At 42.5% G+C, this 19,215-nt stretch overlaps 1 protein-coding gene across 8 annotated transcripts in view; it reads left to right on the forward strand.

Moving 5' to 3' along the window:
* The window catches only part of LOC119882727 (latent-transforming growth factor beta-binding protein 4-like), a 101,649-nt gene that overhangs the window by 69,174 nt on the left and 13,260 nt on the right, over positions 1-19,215 (forward strand). For 4 of the 8 annotated variants that reach the window (XM_038692932.1, XM_038692936.1, XM_038692930.1 and 1 more), the window contains 13 exons: positions 1,350-1,463; positions 1,726-1,845; positions 2,931-3,050; positions 3,953-4,072; positions 5,337-5,462; positions 7,009-7,134; positions 8,521-8,643; positions 9,597-9,728; positions 10,408-10,533; positions 11,257-11,397; positions 14,120-14,374; positions 17,526-17,597; positions 18,365-18,493. In XM_038692932.1, the coding sequence (XP_038548860.1) occupies positions 1,350-1,463; positions 1,726-1,845; positions 2,931-3,050; positions 3,953-4,072; positions 5,337-5,462; positions 7,009-7,134; positions 8,521-8,643; positions 9,597-9,728; positions 10,408-10,533; positions 11,257-11,397; positions 14,120-14,374; positions 17,526-17,597; positions 18,365-18,493 (1,704 nt within the window). The remainder of the gene's footprint in view (positions 1-1,349; positions 1,464-1,725; positions 1,846-2,930; positions 3,051-3,952; positions 4,073-5,336; positions 5,463-7,008; positions 7,135-8,520; positions 8,644-9,596; positions 9,729-10,407; positions 10,534-11,256; positions 11,398-14,119; positions 14,375-17,525; positions 17,598-18,364; positions 18,494-19,215) is intronic. The other 4 variants (XM_038692934.1, XM_038692937.1, XM_038692938.1 and 1 more) reach the window with 4 other exon arrangements.

Consider the following 19,215-nt stretch of genomic DNA (forward strand, 5'->3'; position numbering starts at 1 on the left):
CTGGACAACAGAACTAGCCTCAGCCCTGACCAAATCTGCAAATTGCTCGACCTCTGTCTAAACACCACCTATTTCCAGTAAAACGGTGGATTCTACAGACAGAAGCATGGCTGTGCCACGGGCTCACCGGTATCCCCGATTGTGGCCAACATCTACATGGAAGAAGTGGAGAGTAAAGCCCTCAACTCCTTCAGAGGAATAGCACCGAGCCACTGGTACAGACATGTGGACGACACCTGGGTCAAAATCAAAAGCCAGGAAGTGCAAGCCACATCTCAAAGGGAAATATTGTATGATTAATACATAATAAAAATAATCATTAATCGCAGTCTGATTAAAAAATAGTTCAACCTCAACCAACTACATTAATGCACGAAGAAGAATAATAAAACACTGCTCAAAAAAATAAGGGGAACACTTAAACAACACAATGTAAGTCAAACACACTCCTGTGAAATCAAACTGTCCAGTTAGGAAGCAACACTGATTGACAATCAATTTCACAAGGAATAATAATAAAATATAGTATAACAGTCATAGGGGACGTTTTTCTTTCTGCTTTGAGGCTACTTTTATCTTTAAAAGGCTACTTCTACATTTTCCAGCTTATAGCCTACTTGCATACTTTTACTAAACTTTTTCAAAGCAGTATTTGAGTATTTTTACAGTGAGGTATTGGTACTTTTAATTTTTTTTAAAGATCTGAATAGGCGTAAGTTACTTTGCTCACCACTGCCTAAAAAAGCCAAAGCTGCTGGTTGCAAAGAGGCTGGAGAGTTTTTGACTGCATCAATAATAATAATTTAGCACACATTTGTCTGTTACTCCCCAACATCAGCCGCTCTCGCTATCTTCGGTCCCAGGCAAGTGATTTCGTCCAGGAATCTAAATGCTATAAAATCTAAATGCTAAAAAAAACAAAAACCTACAGTTACCGTATGCATCGGGTCTTCCAACTTCCACTCCGTGTGAGAAATACACGGTGTGGCGTGTGACCTGGCTGAAATGCGTGTGTCTCACGGTGAATGCGTGAGACTTGAGAGCCCTGTGCTAGACTCTGAAATAAAGTCATCGCACTGCTGCTGATATGTAATGGAGATATTTAAAGTTTTAATAGACACCAAGACAATCACAAAAACCATGTGGTGTTATTACCTGCTGCAATTAACAACTTCAGGAGAAGCGTAGGCAACATTTCAGACCTCCGCCATGAAGTCATGTACACTTAAATTCATATAAAGCACATTTGACTTTATCATAAGTTGCGTCTCGATCACATTTATTTGCACGATTAACTATGAAGCGACGCCACGCCGGCTCTCATCAGTGTGTTTTGTGATTGTCTGCAGACGTCGATGAGTGTCGCCAGGCGCCCTGCTCCAACGGTCGCTGTGAAAACACACCTGGAAGCTACCGCTGTGTCTGTCGCTTTGGTTACAAGCTCCAGAACAACACCTGTACAGGTAAAGTGGCAGCAGTGGAGGAAATACTCAGATCCTCCTCTACTTCGTTAAAAGTACCAATACAGCAACGGAACATGTGAATTGTCATTTTTACACTTGGGTGTTGGTGCGGATTAAAACAGAGCCAGGCTAGCTGTTTCCCCCTGTTTCTAGTCTTTATGCTAAGCTACGCTAACCGTCTGGAGCTTCATATTTAGTGAGAGTGGTATTAATCCCAACATCTTTGCATCCCCAAAACGTAAAAAAAACAATGTGTGTTCAGATGTAGACGAGTGTGCAGAGCCGTCGCAGTGTCCCGGTCAGATGTGCGTGAACACCGCGGGGTCGTACCGCTGTGTTTCCTGTCGACCAGGATTCACTCTCGCCAACAGACAGTGTGCAGGTAGAAACACTCTCTCTAATTTTAAATGTTATCCACATTTGTTTGTTTTTTAAAAGACTAGTAGGTGCAAAAAGTTTTGAATCGGTGCAGCAACGTATTCCTTCTGGGCGCCAAAAAAGAGGCTCAGACTGTCTCACGACACGTTGTTGTTGTTGCAGGAAGACGCCTGGAGGCAACCAGGGAGAGGACTTTGTTGTGTTGTAGTAACGTTAGGAAATAAAGTCAAGGTCAACTTTACTGTCAATTTCTCCACATGTACCAGACATACAGAGGAATAGAAATAGCGTTTCTCACTAACCAACCCACGGTGAAGCAAATAAATAAAATATAAATAAAATGCACAAACAACTAAATTAAGAACAAAAACACTTAAAACAAAAACAGCACAAAGTCTTGCTAGCAGCTCCTCTACGTACACAACAACCTTTTTGTGAATTTTGCCATTTTGACAGGCGCAATTAAAGCTGGATGATAAAAATAATAATAATTTTTGCGATATGTAATTTTCCCCAATATAAATATAACAGATGTTCAATTCATTTGAATCACAAACAAATCAGCACTTAATTTTTCTTATTATAAAAGACTTAATTTTACTTGTGCATATTTTTATGTTTACAAAAGATTTTATCATCTTCGGTCTGTAATTCTAATTGTTTATTCTCAACTTGTTCTGAACATAAAGAAAAGTTTAAAACCATAATTAACAATCTGGTTTCTTCAACTTCACTTAAAACTTTAAACTAAAGATAATGATTTTAAATTGTCTTGATAATTATTGATATCAACTGATATTTTGCTCAGTCCTAGGCGTCCTGAAGGAATACGCTGCAGCCGGCTGAACACCACTTCAACACCAACATATGTAAAGACGGGGCCGAGCTTTAAAAATACAGAAATCTTTGTTTAAAAAAAAACATCTTTTACTGTGTGATTGTCTTATTCTTCCTTTTTCACCTAGTTGTACTCTTTTTAAATCCTTCTTACGTGTGTTTTCACATCGGCTCCTGTTTCTGTCTCTTGTGTAAAACGCACTTTGAGTCGCCCGGCTGTTGAGAGGTGCTGTGCATTAACTTGCCTTGCAGATGTAAATGAGTGCGAGGACAGCGAGTCTTGTCCTGGTCAGCGGTGCGTGAACACCGAAGGATCTTACAGCTGTGTGGACTGTCAGCAGGGATACCACAGCGTGAACGGACTGTGTGCAGGTACACACCGACACACGTGCATCTACTTCCTTACTTTGGGATCAGCAGAAGCTCTTTGTAACTGTGGTATATGTTGGATATTTTGGACTCGGATGCTGCAGCTGCCGGCCCGATACTGTTACTGTATCCCAACAATTTGCTGTGATTTACTTGCAGTAAACGGATCAAACTGATGCTGATTTCTTAAAAATTTGAATTCATGCTTTGTCAGGTCTGTCAGCTGGATAAAATGCTTGTTTTCTGAATGGAGTTTGGATCAGTCAGGGTTGTGCTATGCTAACTTCTGTCAAAGATAGATAAATCACTTTATTGTCTGTCCCAAGACGGTGACAGAAATGCTCCATCCTACATAAAAACAGCAGCTGTACAAGGTCTACTTTTTGTTGTTCAGAGAGGTTATCGCAGACGGTGTGAAAGATTTCTTGTAAATGTTTTTCCGGGCCAGTGGAACTTTCTATCGTCTGCCTGATGGCAGTAACTGGAAAGAGTCGGTGGCCTTCCTGATCACAGAGCGGGTTTGTAGTGAGCTGATAATCTTGCTGCAGCGGTTTATGATTTGGTTTTCTGCTTGAGGAGGTTGTGCCAGGATGAGATATTTTCTTACCAGGTTCTTCCTTTTCTCAGCATTAGACAGTCATGATGAATCCTAATGATTGTTTTTACCTGTAGCCCAAACATTAGGACCAATTTCCACCAGAAACATCAAAATCTGATGAAATTACTGGGCCACATTCTGAACACTTGTTTGGGCAGAGCCAGGCTAGCGGTTTCCCCCTATTTCAAGTCTCTATGCTAAGCTAAGCTAACCGGCTGTAGCTTTGCGTTTGGTGAACAGTTGGTGTCGATCTGAACATCTGACTCCCAGAATGTAAATAAGTGTGTGTGTGTGTGTGTGTGTTTAGATGTGGATGAGTGTGTGCAGGCGTCGCAGTGTCCCGGTCAGCTGTGCGTGAACACCGCGGGGTCGTACCGCTGTGTTTCCTGTCGACCAGGATTCAGCAGCAAGGACGGCTCCTGCCAAGGTAACACTCGATCCAAACACGTGCACACCAGCAGCCTGCTGTCCATTTTAAGGATTCAGTGTTTCCCACAGGATTTTAAGAGGCTATGGTGGGGGGACCCTCTCAGGCCCCCCCGGAAGAACATTTTGTACATTTTAAAGTTTAAATGCATTAATTTGGTGCAAAATTAAGAGGCTGTCTATGAAGAACTTAAACAATGTTGTGCTCTGATAAAGTATTTGATCATAAAGCCAGTGTAGAGCTAGAAATCGTGATGAAACGGCAACAACAGTCAGCAAATTTATTTAAGGTTTTTCCAAAAACCCTGAATTTTCCGAACATTTTACTGATGATGTAGTTTTTTAATTTCCTTTTAATGGACGCATGTAACATGTTTTACACTTTCTGTGAATATAATCCAATTAATTTAATTTCCATCCTGCAACACTTGTCTTTGTAAAGAGACAAACTGAGAGGATAAAGTCTCTAACCTGCCCGTCGGCTCGCTCTGGGCCGCTTCAGTGGATTTACCATAAAGGCTTGAATACGTGTGCAACGATGATTTTAGTATTCAAAGCTTCTATAGATTATTTCAACGATTCATCGATGCGTCGTTTAAGAGGGGTGGTGATGGCGCAGTGGATAAGATGCCTGCCTTTGTTGTGAGAGACCCGTGTTCATCTCGCCACTGTGACCTGTCCACCAATGTGTCCCTGAGCAAGACACTTAACCCCTCGTTGCTGCAGAGGCGTGCGACCTCTGACATGTACGGCAAATGTAAGTCACTTTGGATAAAAGCGTAAATGAATAAATGTAGATGTTAAGAAGTACTTTTCTCAGTCTGAGTTCTTGTCTGTTCTTGTGAAACGTCATCAGTCGCAGCCAAAGTACTGTTCCAATTCAAAAGTCCGCATCTAACCAGGTACAGTCAGATACCCGGATGTGTTCTCGCTCCATCGGTGGTGACTTGTGTGGACTTCGGATAGCCAGATATCCCAGAATGCATTTCGCTGCCAAAAAGCTTAAATGTCAGATGAGAAAACTCACAACTGTAACTTATAATCCTGCTGTTCTTGTGTCACATATAGTAGTTTTAAGAGTTTTTTTATTGGGGAATAAGTTGTTTAAACTCCAAATATGTGGCTGATTTCTGAAGACAGAGCTGATTTTAAAAATTGCTACGACGTTTTCGGAGATGAGGTCCCGCCCGACTAATAAATGTCCCTGCGAAACAGCTGACTTTCCCTTCGCCTCCCTTTCCTCCCTCCCTCTCTCTCTCCCGTAGATATAGATGAGTGTGCGAGCGCTGGGGCGTGCGAGGCAGAGCGGGTGTGTGTGAACACCGTCGGCTCGTTCAGATGTGACTGTCGGCCCGGGTATCGAACCTCCGCCCTGGGGAGACAGTGCAGAGGTGAGTGCCGTCCACAGTAAACCTCAGTTACATGTCAGACAGAGACCTTTCCTTTTCTCTAAGATCCTTTTGGTTTAACCAGAAACCGTCACTGTCACTCCCGTCAACGCCGCCAGACTTCATTAACAGAAACAGTAATTTTCCCTCTCTGGCCCGGCGCTGCCTCCATCGCTTAGTTTGTCTGGTGTTGTGTGACTTTAAAGCACCAAAGTCACGTAAACAAACAAACTGACCGACGCAGCGGTGGGCACTCCCTCCTGGATTTGACTCTGTCGCGAACGCAATTGACCCTTCGCTAAGCCACGCCCTGAATACACAGCTGGCCAATCACAGCGCAGTATAGAACTCTCTCTGACTGAGCGACACTTTCACGGCTGAGCTCCATTGACTCTGATGCAGAAAGAGTCGTTTTTTCTAGCTTTTTTTCTGGCTGTATTTTTCTAAGATCTGGTCAAACGCTGTTCCTGCAGCATCTTGTAACAGTTACAGCAGAGAGGCTGAAAGGAGAAGGACGGTTTATTCTCTAAAACCTGAAATAAATCCAGAAACATGTCGGCTGTGGATTGTTCCTAATGTAAAGTTATTTATTTCACGTCCGTCTGAATAAAACCTTCATATGATGCAACTGCAAAACTGTCTGCTTCTTTCTGAGATCACTTTTCCCAACAAATCTGACAATATTTAATTTGGCCCCTTGCTTTGACCCCCCCCCCCCCCCACTATCCTAAACCTCAAGGTGAAACTAGTAAATATTATAACATTAACGACTTTGAGCATTAAACACTTACATTTCCTGCTTTCTGGACACATTTTAAATTTATGGTGGAAATGTCTTTATTTATATGAAGGGAAACAATATTCATGTGGCCGTGACGGATCAGAATATAAACCTTTTGGACGCTGCACATTTCTTTCTTCTATATGTCAGTTGCATCTTTTCTTATTGTTTCATTTGTTATTCAACATTTCTTGTTGCTGTTTTTTCAGAACATTTTTAACAAAAGCTTTCAAAAAGTGCCGGAGACATTCTGACCCGTCCCCAGCGTCCTCAGTGTAAATGGTTCAGAGTTTACTTACAGGATCACAACCTTTGCGTGGGAAGTGGCGTCCGCACGTTTCCCTGTTTTGTACGTACGCACCGTTGATAAATGAGACCCCTGGCGGTCCCTCGTGCACTCACGGACGTGAAAAGTAACACTTGCTTTAAGGTTAGACCCTGAAAATCCTGGAGTTTAATGTTTAACAGTTTAGTGATTAAGTTAAATCAGTTCAAAATATCACATCTACCTTTGCACTTTTCACTTATTCCCTCAATCAGTTCATCACAAAAAAAACATCGCAGCTTTCATTGCAATGTTTTAGTAAAAGCTGCCGCAAAATCACGAAATAAGGCCCACGAGCTCCTGGAGGGAGTCGGCCGACCAGCTGCACTTGTTGTTGTTTACACGTGTTCTGCCTGGTTTTTATTGATGGACTACTGAAGTTACCCTTTTAAGTTTGTCTGTTAAATGTGTTAATTATAAAGTGTGTGTGTTTGTGTCCGCAGACATTAACGAGTGTTTGGAGGGAGACTTCTGTTTCCCCAGAGGAGAGTGCGTCAACTCACCAGGATCCTACACCTGTGTCTGTTCTCAGGGATTCACGCTGAGCGACAACAGGACCGCCTGCCTCGGTGACTTAATTATTTTATTATAACTTATTTAGTTGCCATTTTGTTCCCTTTAATTCTTTCTTTTAAATGTACTTAAATAAATAAGGGATGGACTGTGTGTGTGTGTGTGTGTGTGTGTGTGTGTATATATATATATATATACACACACACACACAAAGAAATCGGCTCCCACAAAATAAATGTTTAGTTTAATTCAGTTAGATTTATTTCTTTTATTTTTACTAGATTTTATTAATAGATTTAATCGCTTATTTATTTCATGATCAGTGTATTTGTCTATTTACATTTACATAAGTAGGACCCATCTAGTCTTATTGATATGTCTGTAGTGACGCACCGAACGTTCGGCCACCGAAATTAATCGGCCAAAAATAGCAACAAAAAGAAAAGCACTTTCGATGTTTGATGTAATGAGTCAAAAGACTGATTAAATTTTACCGAACACTCACGTTGACACGTCGGCAGTGTGGAAGCATTTTAAAGTGTTCTGCTGAACTGTCTCCAGCACATCTGCTCCATCTGTGACTGACTTCTTAGAAAAGACCCGCTGTGAGTGTTTCTGTCTCTCGTCTGTGAGAAGGAGATTAAACTAGCAGCGCCTACATTTAGAGTGCACACGTATTCCAGCCTTTACGGTAAGTGAAGCGGCTCAGAGCGAGCCGACAGGCAGGTTAGAGACTTTATCCTGTCAGTTTGTCTCTTTAGTATGAAGAGAGGCTGTGAAGTCTTCATGTTACAACATTATTTATCAAACCGGGTCAGACTGGATGGATTTAGCGCGAGGAGGAAACACATGTGACAACGTCCGGTTTTCAAAATAAGGCGTCTGTACAGGATGGAAATAAGATTAACTGGATTATGTTCACAGAAAGTATAAAACATATTACATGTGTCCATTAAAAGTAAATGGACTAATTTACCGGAGCCTCTCGGGGCCCCGGACCCCTCACCACAGTCTCTGCACATCCTGCAGGAAACACTGAGGAAAAAGCTCATTCTGACTCTTTAATTCATGTAGTGGGAAAAAATCTGGCAAAATAAATGGAAAAAATGTGAATGTACTTGTTTGGTATTTGGGAAAGTTTTTCGTTATATTCGGTTTGGGCCCTAGTTTATGCCTTTACGGGACAGTGACAGGAAATCTTTTTTTAATCTTGAATGAAACGAAAAGTCTTACAGACCAATGTGGATGTCAGGTGTCATCATTTCCATTAAGAAGTATATGAAGTACACACAGTACATGAATGCTCGGGACCGCTCAGGTCCGGCCTCCTCTGCTTCTGCTTTTAGAGATGATGTAATGGTGATGTCATCTTTGGCCCGAGTGTGTGTGTGTGTGTGGGGGGGGGGGGGGTACATGCAGTAACTCTCTCTCTCTTCCTGTAGATGTGGACGAGTGCGTGAAGTCGGGTGTGTGTTTGGACGGTCGCTGTGTGAACACCGAAGGCTCCTTCCAGTGCCAGTGTCAAACCGGCTTCACCACCAACCCGGAGAGGACCGCCTGCCTCGGTACGCACACACGCCCCGAGTGCATTTACTCAAGTATAGGTCATAAGAGCCCGACCGATATGGGTTATTAGGGCCGATGCCGATGGAGTGAAAAAGAGCCGGTATTTAGATTTAGAGAATGATTTGGATAACAGCCCTTTCCTGAACTTAGAACAGGCCGATATTGAAGGCCGTGCGGTACGTGGGCTATAAAACCTTGTTAATAAAATGGATTACAGTCTCAACTTGTTGCACATCTATAAATATTTGCTGCTGGAAGGTGCAACTTTTTCAGCCGCCTGGACACCGAGAGAGAGAATAAAGCATGTGTGTTTCACTTTACACACAATCTGCCATAAGTTCAATGTAGCACATTCACATGTAGTTCATCCCTTCACCACCTTCACTCTTTAATTCTAACCAAAGAATCAACATCTGTCTAAATCAGGGGTTTTCAAAATCTGAGACTGCAGCTTGCTGGTTCAGAAGTCCTGACGTTACATTTTTCGGGCCCCCGTTACTGTCGGGCCCTGCGTTAACATTAAACATGCTGCTGTGAGCGCGGAGGAAGCCGGAGAGGGCAGTTAAAAAACGGGAAGGTTAGCAAGTCGTGAATGTTTTCAGGAGAGGAGAAGTGACGGGGGCTGTTGTTGTTGTTGTTATAATTTCTGTCGTGTAACTAACGCGACGAATCACCAGCTCACCGCTAACACGCCTACTCTGCATGTTGTTTCCACCTGCTGCAGTCAGCTGATGTTTTGTTCTGTGGTGCTGCCCTCTGGTGGGCAAACTATGCAGCACTCATAGTCGTAAATCTGCTTTTATAAACGCTGATGCCGATTAAACGCAATCAGTTCATATCGACCGGCCGATATATCAGTCGGGCTCTCGTGCTTTAAAGCAATTGTACTTAAGAATTACCATTTAATTACTTTCTTCTTCTTCTTCTCCGTTTGTCTCTCTCTTTCTCTCAGATGTTGACGAGTGCGTCTCGACCAGCGGGACGGTGTGCGGGTCGAAGCGGTGTGAGAATACGATTGGTTCGTACCACTGCCTCACTTCCTGTGAGCCGGGCTACCAGGTCACGCAGACCGGCGACTGTGTAGGTGAGTCTGACACACATTAACGTCTCAGAGAGAACAGGGATTGGTGGTAAGCTGTTTCACACCTGGAGAAGGTCCCTGAGCAGATTCATAACTGAAAGCTTCTCCTGAAATGAAACCGTGAAACAGACGGAGAAAGTGCTGCACAAACGGCAATAAACGGACACCATCAGGTCGGACTTGCTGGAGGCGATGCAAAGACTGCGCAAAACATTTCAACAACGCTGCATCCATCCCATGTGATGCTACTTTATATTTATATATAAAACCAGACTAAACTGGAGGAAATAAGTGAGGAAGCAGAACTACCTGCAGCTGTCGTTGTCCTTTAAAAGAAGTTAGCGTAGCATAGCTCTGATCAAGCAAAACTCCACTCAGAAAACAAGCATTTTAAAAGTTGTTTGTTTCTCATCTCGCTGAGAGACCTGACAAAACATGACTTAGTATTTTTAACAAATTGGCGTCATGATATCGTTATTTCGGCATCATTTTCATTCGTTTATTGCAACTAAATCACAGCAAAATGTTTATTTTGGGCTCATACAGCTGGAATGGCAGGTTGTGTTTATTCGTGCGAGCAGTCCAGCGGTCAAAGTCGTGCGATAAACGCGATGGGAATTTAAAGTTTGCGTTGTGTGTGTGAAAGTGACGTTAACCCCTCCCTCTCTTCTGTCCCTCTTAGACGTTAATGAATGTGCCAATCAGACGGTGTGTGGAGTTCACGCCTCCTGTCAGAACCTGTTAGGAACCTACCTGTGTGTGTGCGACCAGGGCTTCACCTCCGCCGCCGACGGAAAGGCCTGCGTCGGTACGTGTCTGTCTTCAGACTTCCTGCCGCCGACAGGCCAGCTGTCAGGGTCGTTCATCTTTCACTCAGTAAAATTAGCTCAGTAGCTAACGGGACGGTGAGTTCTCGCTGTTTCGTGAAGGCGAGACACGGCAGATAAAAACATTGTCACCAAGCACTAGCCGATTTTAAGATTTTGGGCTAATTTGCTTCTATAACAGCTCTTCTTTTAAATAAATATTGGCTCTGTAAATATTGATTTTTAATAAAAATGTATGGAATTTTACAATACATGTCTTTAAAGGCTGTTTCTCCTCTGAGCCTGAAATCTCCACTTCAGCAGCTGTTACAGTCAAACTTTCCATTTGTATTCCTGACTATATATCGTGAAGGTTTTTACTGAGGGGTTTGTTCATATTTCATTCACAGCCTCAATTATAGAACATTTTATTCCCAAAAACATGGCAAAAATATATTTTTTGATTTATGAAATAATAAAAAGAGGTATCCTGTAAAAACATTTGAATATAATGTGTCAAGGAAATAAAACGTTTGAAGCTGACGTAATCCAGTGTTCAGAGTCCAGTTCTTGAAATCATATTTCATTAGATACAGCCTCATTTGCACGTTTAGAAAACCCGTAACACAATACCTTGACGGGGAACTGAGAGTGTGTAAAAAAGACGACGTCATCGATTTGGATCCTTTTTGTTTTAAAATAAATAAATCTGTTCTGTCTCTCAGATGAGGACGAGTGTGTGTCTCTGCCTGGCGTGTGCGGTTCTGCTCGGTGTGAGAACGTGGAGGGATCCTTCATGTGCGAATGCGACAGACGGGGAGACGAGTTCGACCAGGCCAGCAGGCGGTGCGTCGCCACGCCACGAGGTACACGTGAGACTCAGACGTTCAGAAATGTTAGTAAATTATTATTATTGTGTATTATTGAGTAGAGGGCGCCTGACGCGATGAGCTACTCGCTGGTAAATCAGTATCTGTGTTTATAACGGCTGAAAGATCCTTCAGTCATGGGATGAGTGTCTGTCCACCAGAGGGCGCTGTGCAACTCCCCCTTTAGCAACGCACACCACAGAACACGGCATTCAACAATTATTCTTTCAAATATACTAGTCGCTACTTTAAAGCTACTAGTACTTATTTATTAGTCACTAGTAACTTTTCCATTAGTTTCTACTAAGTATTTATTTAGTTACTAGAAACTAATTGCACGTTTTGGCCATTGAAATTTAGTAATGTTACTAGTAACTTCTCGATACCTACTGAAAAGGTGATATCTGAAGAGCCCCATAGATTTCAACGGCAAAAATGTACAATTTGTTATTAGTAACTAAACAATATTCACGAGTAACTAAAAATGACGTACCTTGTCAGTTGTTATTAGTAAAACGGGAAAAGTTACTAGTGAAGTACGAGTAGCTTTTAAATACAAAAAGTAAGTTTTAGAGAATTTTAGGCGTTTCTGAAAAGAAGGAAAAAAAGAAAATCAGCCGAGAGGATTTTAAAATCCTCAAATATCAAAGTCTGTGTTCATGTGTCCAGAATGCGATCAAATGTGAGACTGATCCAGTTTTTTGGTATCAACCCTCCTGATACTCCAAGCTAGACTTAATATCGTGGCAATGACACATTTGAAGTTACTTATTTGGCTGACGTTTTTATCCAAAGTGACTTAAACAGCTTGTAATTAAATAACAAATGAAATTCCTTCAGAAAGGTTTATTTGCACATAAAGAAAACAGGCAATGCAACTAAAATATAGAAGAAACAAATGTGCGTTGTCCAAAAAAAATAACTTGACCTAAAAACAAATTAAGCTGCTGATTATAAAATGACCCAAAAACGTGCAGCAGCAGTCAGGAACTTAAGTTTTCCGTTCTCTCCCTGTGAACATGACAAAAGACTCAGTCAGGCCTGCATGTGAGCTGCCTCAGCAGAGATATCACAGGAGAAAAGCTGATCTGCAGGAGAAACAGATCTGAGAGCTGCTCTCACTGAGATTCTGTTTTATAGTTTTCTTCTATATAAATTAAAACATTTCCACCAAAAATTGGTTTAGACACCAGAATGCAGGACATGAAGTGTTTAATGACCCCCTCACACCCCTAATCTGAGGGCCTATGTTCCCACCACTTTTCAACACAAAGTGACGCCCTTGCAGTGTTTCCCACACATGGGCTTTACTTGGGAGGGCCGCCCAGGTGGATTAACATCCGCCCAGGTAAAACTGGCGAGCCATTTTAAAATCGTTTTCCCTCCGCACCTCCTCTCAACCGGTCGCTCCCCTTTAAACTCTTAATTTCCTGCATTCTAGAGACATTTCTGCACCAGTTTATGGTGGAAATGTCTTTATTTATATGAAGGGAAACAAAATTCATGTGGCAAATCAGAATATAAAAATATTATCAAATATAATAACAATAATAATAATAATGCTGCAGGAATCAGCAGCTTGTTTTTTTAGCCTAAGTTACTCTTTTTCTTCTATATTTACATTTCATGTTTTCCTGAATTTTTATTTGTTCTTAAACATGTCTTGTTGCAAGCTAATTTTCAGAAAACTTTTAGTAAGTGCTTTCTGAAAGTGGTGGGGACGTGTCCTCAGCGTCCCCGCTGTGAATGAGGGTCGGCCAGCGGCTGCCAGCAGCGTGACGAGGCGCTGAGCGTTTTTTCCAGACGTAATCTACCCCTGGTAGACTGCGTGAGCTTAGAACAGTGATCAGGCAAAAGGTGCTTCCGACTTTGTGCAGCCCGACACTCCGCCGCCGCCGCCGCCGCTGCCAACGCCGCCGCCGCCGCTTTGCTCCCACGAGGTCTTAATGTGGTGACGTTTTGCAGCGCAGGTGTTGTGCCGAATTCTGCATACCTGCTGAGAAAAGAGGTGGATGCCAGTCTCTGCAGGTCGCCTACATCATCTGTTTAAGTATACGTCCACCTCTCAAGGTCCTTTTCAGACACTTTGCTGTTCACATTGTTTAAACGCAGTCTCACCACATGTTTTTGCTGAATCTCAAGTGTGATTAAAAAGATATACTGATCATTTATCAGTATTGATGGAACGCCACAAAGACTATTATAGCGTTTAAAAGCAGATTTTGTGGGCGTGCGCAATTCTCGACTGTGAAAGTCGACCGCACCCCCCCGCCACAGATACGCCGTCTTTCTGTGGGAAACACTGCACTGCCTACAACTAAAAGGTGAATACCTAGGGCAAAGAAGTAAGATCAGGGGGAACAGAAGAAGAAGAGTACAGGAAGTGATGTCAGAGGTCAGAGAAAGTGTTCTGCAGAGTTTTCAGGAGCTTCTTGAAGTCAGAGAGGGACGCCGCAGCTCTGATGGCGTGCGGCGGCTCGTTCCACCATCGTGGGGTCACAGGTGAGAACAGGGACAGAGGTCGCTTTGTGTGAAGTGATGGCAGAGCCAGGCGGCGTGCGTTGGAGGAGCGCAGGTATCGCAGCCCACCTCTACCCCTCTGATTGTTGTATTTTAGAGTCGTGGAGTCAAACTCGAGTGTTTGCTCGTAGTCCAGCCGGAGCTTCTAAACTAACCTCACATTATTATCGACGGTGAATTCTCCTCCCTCCTCCTGCAGCAGCTCCTGACTACGCCTCCTTCTCTTCGTCCTCCTCCTCCTCCGTCCATGTCAGCGTGGTGGAGCTGGCTCCGGTGCTGCCCCCCCTCCCCGAGGCTCGCCCCGGTGAGCTGAGGGAGTGTTACTACAACCTGGCCGAGCGGGGAACCTGCAGCCTGCTGGCCACCAACACCAGCCAGCAGGAGTGCTGCTGCACGCTGGGGGAGGGCTGGGGGATGGGCTGCCTCTACCACACCTGCCCCCCCACAGACACAGGTGAGACACACAGGAAGTTAAGGATCTACTTTTTCAAGGAGCCCATTGTTGTGTGCGTTCCCACCCTGAAGGTGCGAAGTCAAACTAACCAGCTGACGGATGTTCTTACTGACGTACGCTGTGCAAAGTGACGGACGGGAATCATTAGTTGGTAAAGTCATACATTAGTTATACATCAGCAATGTTTATCTGTGAACATCAGATTTGATGGAATAGAATGAAAGAGACACAATTTTCTTTAGGATTCTTACTGACCGGGTCCGTTTGTTCTGGGGAGGAGACGACCTCCGCGGCGAACCGGCTACTGGTAGAAACTTTCTGAACGGTCAACACCGAAGGAAAAAACACCTGAACAGAAAACAAACCGAGCACCTAAACTGAGCTAACGTTAGCTGCTCAGCTCGCAGCACTCGCGTCCAGTTGAGCGTCGGAGGAATGTGGCTTTTATTATTTTTATTACCTGTGGTTGGGGCTGGGCAATAAAACAATAATGATAATTATCGCAATATAATTTGACCCAATAACAATAAAACAAATGTTCAATAAATTTTTGATTTAATTCATTTGAATCGAGAACTAATTAGCACCTAATTTTTCTATTAAGATATTTATTTTATTATCTTGTTTTGAATGTTCCACCTCAGATTTGTGAAGTGATCCACCGTTTGGCATAAAGTGTATTATTGCGATATGTAATTTTCCTGAATATAAATATAACAGATGTTCAATTCATTTGAATCACAAACGAATCAGCACAAAAGAAAAAGATTAATAGAAAAATGAATTTTCTATTAATCTTTTTCTTTTGTTAAAGAAAAAACAACTTATAAAAGACGTTTCCTAATTTTACTTGTGCATATTTTTACATTTAAAAAAGATTTTATCATCTTTGATCTATAATTATAATTGTTTATTCTCAACTATTTGGCAAATCTTTGTCACGTTCTGACAATAAAGAAAAGTTTAATCACACAATTTAACCATCTGGTTCCTTCAGCTTTCACTCAGGAGCAAAAATCAGACTTAGAGATTTAGTTCACTGTGACAGTAAAACTGTTTTTTTGTCCAGATGAGAGAGTAAAATATATAAATGATCTCACTGAATTTAAATGAAACCTTTGAGACAAATAATTACACATCCAGAAACCTGCAGATGCATGTCGACCAACCCGTTCTCATCCCAAGGCGTCACGTAAGATAAGATAAGAAAACCTTTATTTGTCCCACAGTGGGGAAATTGCGGTTTGCAACAGCAAAGACAAGAGCAGGGATAGATAAGAGACGCTTTGTCACGCACCCTCTGCATGGCTTTGGGTACGCCCTGGGTATCGTTTAGCGTCGTTAAGGTGTGTTCACACTGAAAGCCAAGTTAATATTTGCGTCACTTTACTTGCATGAGTTTGACCTCTGGACATTTTGAGTGTCCACACAGACACTGTATGAACCCAAAGTAAACATTTTTCTGTGATTTAATTGCTTTAATTGATTTAAACAGATCAAACTGATGCCGAAATAACGACAATATGATGCAGATTTGTTAAACATATGAATTCATGCTTTGTCAGGTCTGTCAGCAGGACGACAACTTTTAAAATGTTTTCTGAATGGAGTTTGGTTCGATCAGGGCTATGCTATGCTAACCTGTTCACAGCAAAGTACAACGACAGCTGGAATAAAGTTACAGACACATATTTTCTGAACTCACCAGGTAGTTCAACCTCCTCGCTTTCTTTTCTCCCAGTAATGTCCAGTTTTGTCCTGTTTTTATATAAATATGAAGTAGTAGTCCAGCAGAGCTCTGACACTAACAACAACAACAACAGTGGAACCGGATGTGAACAGAAGCTGCTGAGAAGCTCCAGTGAAGATAAATCAAGCTGTAATCCCAAACTAAAGTAAAAAGCTAATTTAATAAAAGCAGTTAACTCTGAGCTCCTCCTGCGGGTAAACGGCGTAGCTGTCAGAGCAGAATCCAGACCGACTACGGGGGTTTATTTGTCCGAAAGCTGCAGCGCTGCTCCCCGTTCACTTCCCCGTTCTTTAGCAGCTCTCCGTCGGCCAGCGGATTGTCATTACACCGCTCGCCTGGTCCTCTCCAACGGCTTTACCAGCGGCGTAGAAAAAGACTGTTACTTGTCAATACCACACCGCCATGCCTTCAGACATCGTTCCGTCTCTGTTGCTGGGGCAGCTGTGGCTCAGGAGGTAGAGCGGGCAAGATACTGAACCCCTAATTGCCCCTGGCGGCTGTTCCACCAGTGAATGAATGTGTGTGATGGTGTAAAAGCGCTTTGAGTGGTCGAAAAGACTTTACTGTTACGTCCCAATTACATTTAATAGCAACAATATAATTTTGATTCATTCATTTTGATTTCACTCTGGCCTCTTCTTTAAGTTTGTATTCAACATAATACCTTAATACAGCGGTCGGCAATAGGCGGCCCGTGGGCCAGAACTGCAGGTTGCTTTGATGGCAGAAAAATAAAAAATAAATAAATTGATGATGGCTGGTGCTGAAATAGATCTCAATCATGACAGCAACAGTTACTCACATAATCACTTCCTCTTAAGTGATTGGGCCTCCAAAATAAAAGTGCGAGAACGTGTTTTGCACCAAACATACTTGGTGGGGTTTATGTACTAAAAGTACTTGGTTAGGTTTACGTACTAAAAGTACTTGGTTAGGTTTACGTACTAAAAGTACTTGGTCAGGTTTATGTACTAAAAGTACTTGGTTGGGTTTACGTACTAAAAGTACTTGGTTAGGTTTATGTACTAAAAGTACTTGGTTAGGTTTATGTACTAAAAGTACTTGGTTGGGTTTACGTACTAAAAGTACTTGGTTAGGTTTATGTACTAAAAGTACTTGGTTGGGTTTACGTACTAAAAGTACTTGGTTAGGTTTATGTACTAAAAGTACTTGGTTAGGTTTACGTACTAAAAGTACTTGGTCAGGTTTACGTACTAAAAGTACTTGGTTGGGTTTACGTACTAAAAGTACTTGGTTAGGTTTATGTACTAAAAGTACTTGGTTGGGTTTACGTACTAAAAGTACTTGGTCAGGTTTATGTACTAAAAGTCGGGTGTTTGTCTTTGTGTCTCATTCTGTTCACTGTTTTGTGTGATTAAAGTTCCTCTCTGTTTTGTGCAGACGAGTTTCTGTCTCTGTGTCCCAGCGGGAGAGGATACGTTACTACTGGACCGGGAGCCTTCAGCTACAGAGGTGCACACACTCTGTACACACAGACATTAATTCGTACAGCTGATACTTTGCTGGGATATATCGGTGTCTTTGAGTGTTTAACCGTCACAGATAAACCTCCATAAATCTGCTTAGACATTACAGACACTTCTTATAACTTCCGATTGTCCTTATAATTAAGGGAGACCTCTTCAGACACGAGGAGGAGGTGGCACCCTCAGCTGCAGCTGCCATGTACATGGTCAGGTCAGGTCGTCGATTAATCGCAGGGTTGGCCGATTGAAATCTCTTTAAGATAGCGTTAAGATAGAAAATGCATAGATAAAGGCATTTAAAGAGAAAAGATAATATTATAGTAATAAGATTATATAAAATATAATCTATTAAATTAAACATAAGCAATAACGGACCTGAAAGTCCAGGAGTTTCTAACTGAATTAAAATGAATTAATTTCTCATTAAGGCAAAAAGGAGCCACATGCACATTTAAAGCGGTTACTTCCCCAAACAAAGAGGAGGGAAGACTAAACAATGACTCAGCAGGGATGATATTAAATAAGTTATCTTCAGGAGAAACATCTGAGAGCAGCACTTAGATTCTGTTAGTTTGAATTGTCGCCTGAATTTGGTGTTTCCCTTTACATAAATAAAAACATTTCCACCATAAACTGGCGCAGAAGGACCCCGAGACCCCCAATTACTACGTGCCCACTCAAATGTTCGCTCTTCGGACTATAAATTAAGACAGAAGTTGTGATAAATCTTAATTCACCCTTTTTTTTTGCCAGATGTGGACGAGTGTAAGCGTTTCCATCCGGAGGTGTGTAAGAACGGACAGTGTGTCAACAACATCCCCGGGTACAGCTGCTACTGCCCCAGTGGATACATCTACAACATCCCCATGCTGGAGTGTGTCGGTGCGTACACACAGACCTACAGCCTGATCGGGCTGAAGGATTTATAAAAAAACATCCAACTGACCCTTCGCTAAGCCCCGCCCCCTTAGTTACTGTTGCTAAGTCCGACAAATTGTCGACACTGACACTGTCTATTGATGCACTCCCCGGAGAGATATTGTCAAATTTGTTGGAAAAAGCGACCTCAGAAAGAAGCAGACAGTTTTGCAGTTGAATTATACATTTGAAGGTTAGTCTCTAACTGACTCATTCGGAGTCAGACGGAGTCAAACTGACTTAGTCGGAGTCAGACGGAGTCAAACTGACTTAGACGGAGTCAAACTGACTTAGACGGAGTCAGACGGAGTCAGACTGACTCAGACGGAGTCAGACTGACTCAGACGGAGTCAGACGGACTCAAACTGACTCAGGCGGAGTCAAACTGACTTAGACGGAGTCAGACTGACTCAGGCAGAGTCAAACTGACTTAGACGGACTCAAACTGACTTAGACGGAGTCAGACGGAGTCAAACTGACTTAGACGGAGTCAAACTGACTCAGACGGACTCAGACGGACTCAGACGGACTCAGACGGAGTCAGACGGAAGTGATCATTAAAAAGCAGAGCAGCAGGGCTTTATTACGTTACATTCAGTAGGAAGTTAGCTAGCGTTAGCTAACTAACATCACATTAGGAACAATCCACAGCCGACATGTTTCTGGATTTATTTCAGGTTTTGGAA

This window comes from Micropterus salmoides, unplaced genomic scaffold (assembly GCF_014851395.1).
Source record: "Micropterus salmoides isolate LMB-PRFRI ecotype aquatic unplaced genomic scaffold, ASM1485139v1 Ms_hic_scaffold_3, whole genome shotgun sequence".
Lineage (NCBI taxonomy): Eukaryota > Metazoa > Chordata > Actinopteri > Centrarchiformes > Centrarchidae > Micropterus > Micropterus salmoides.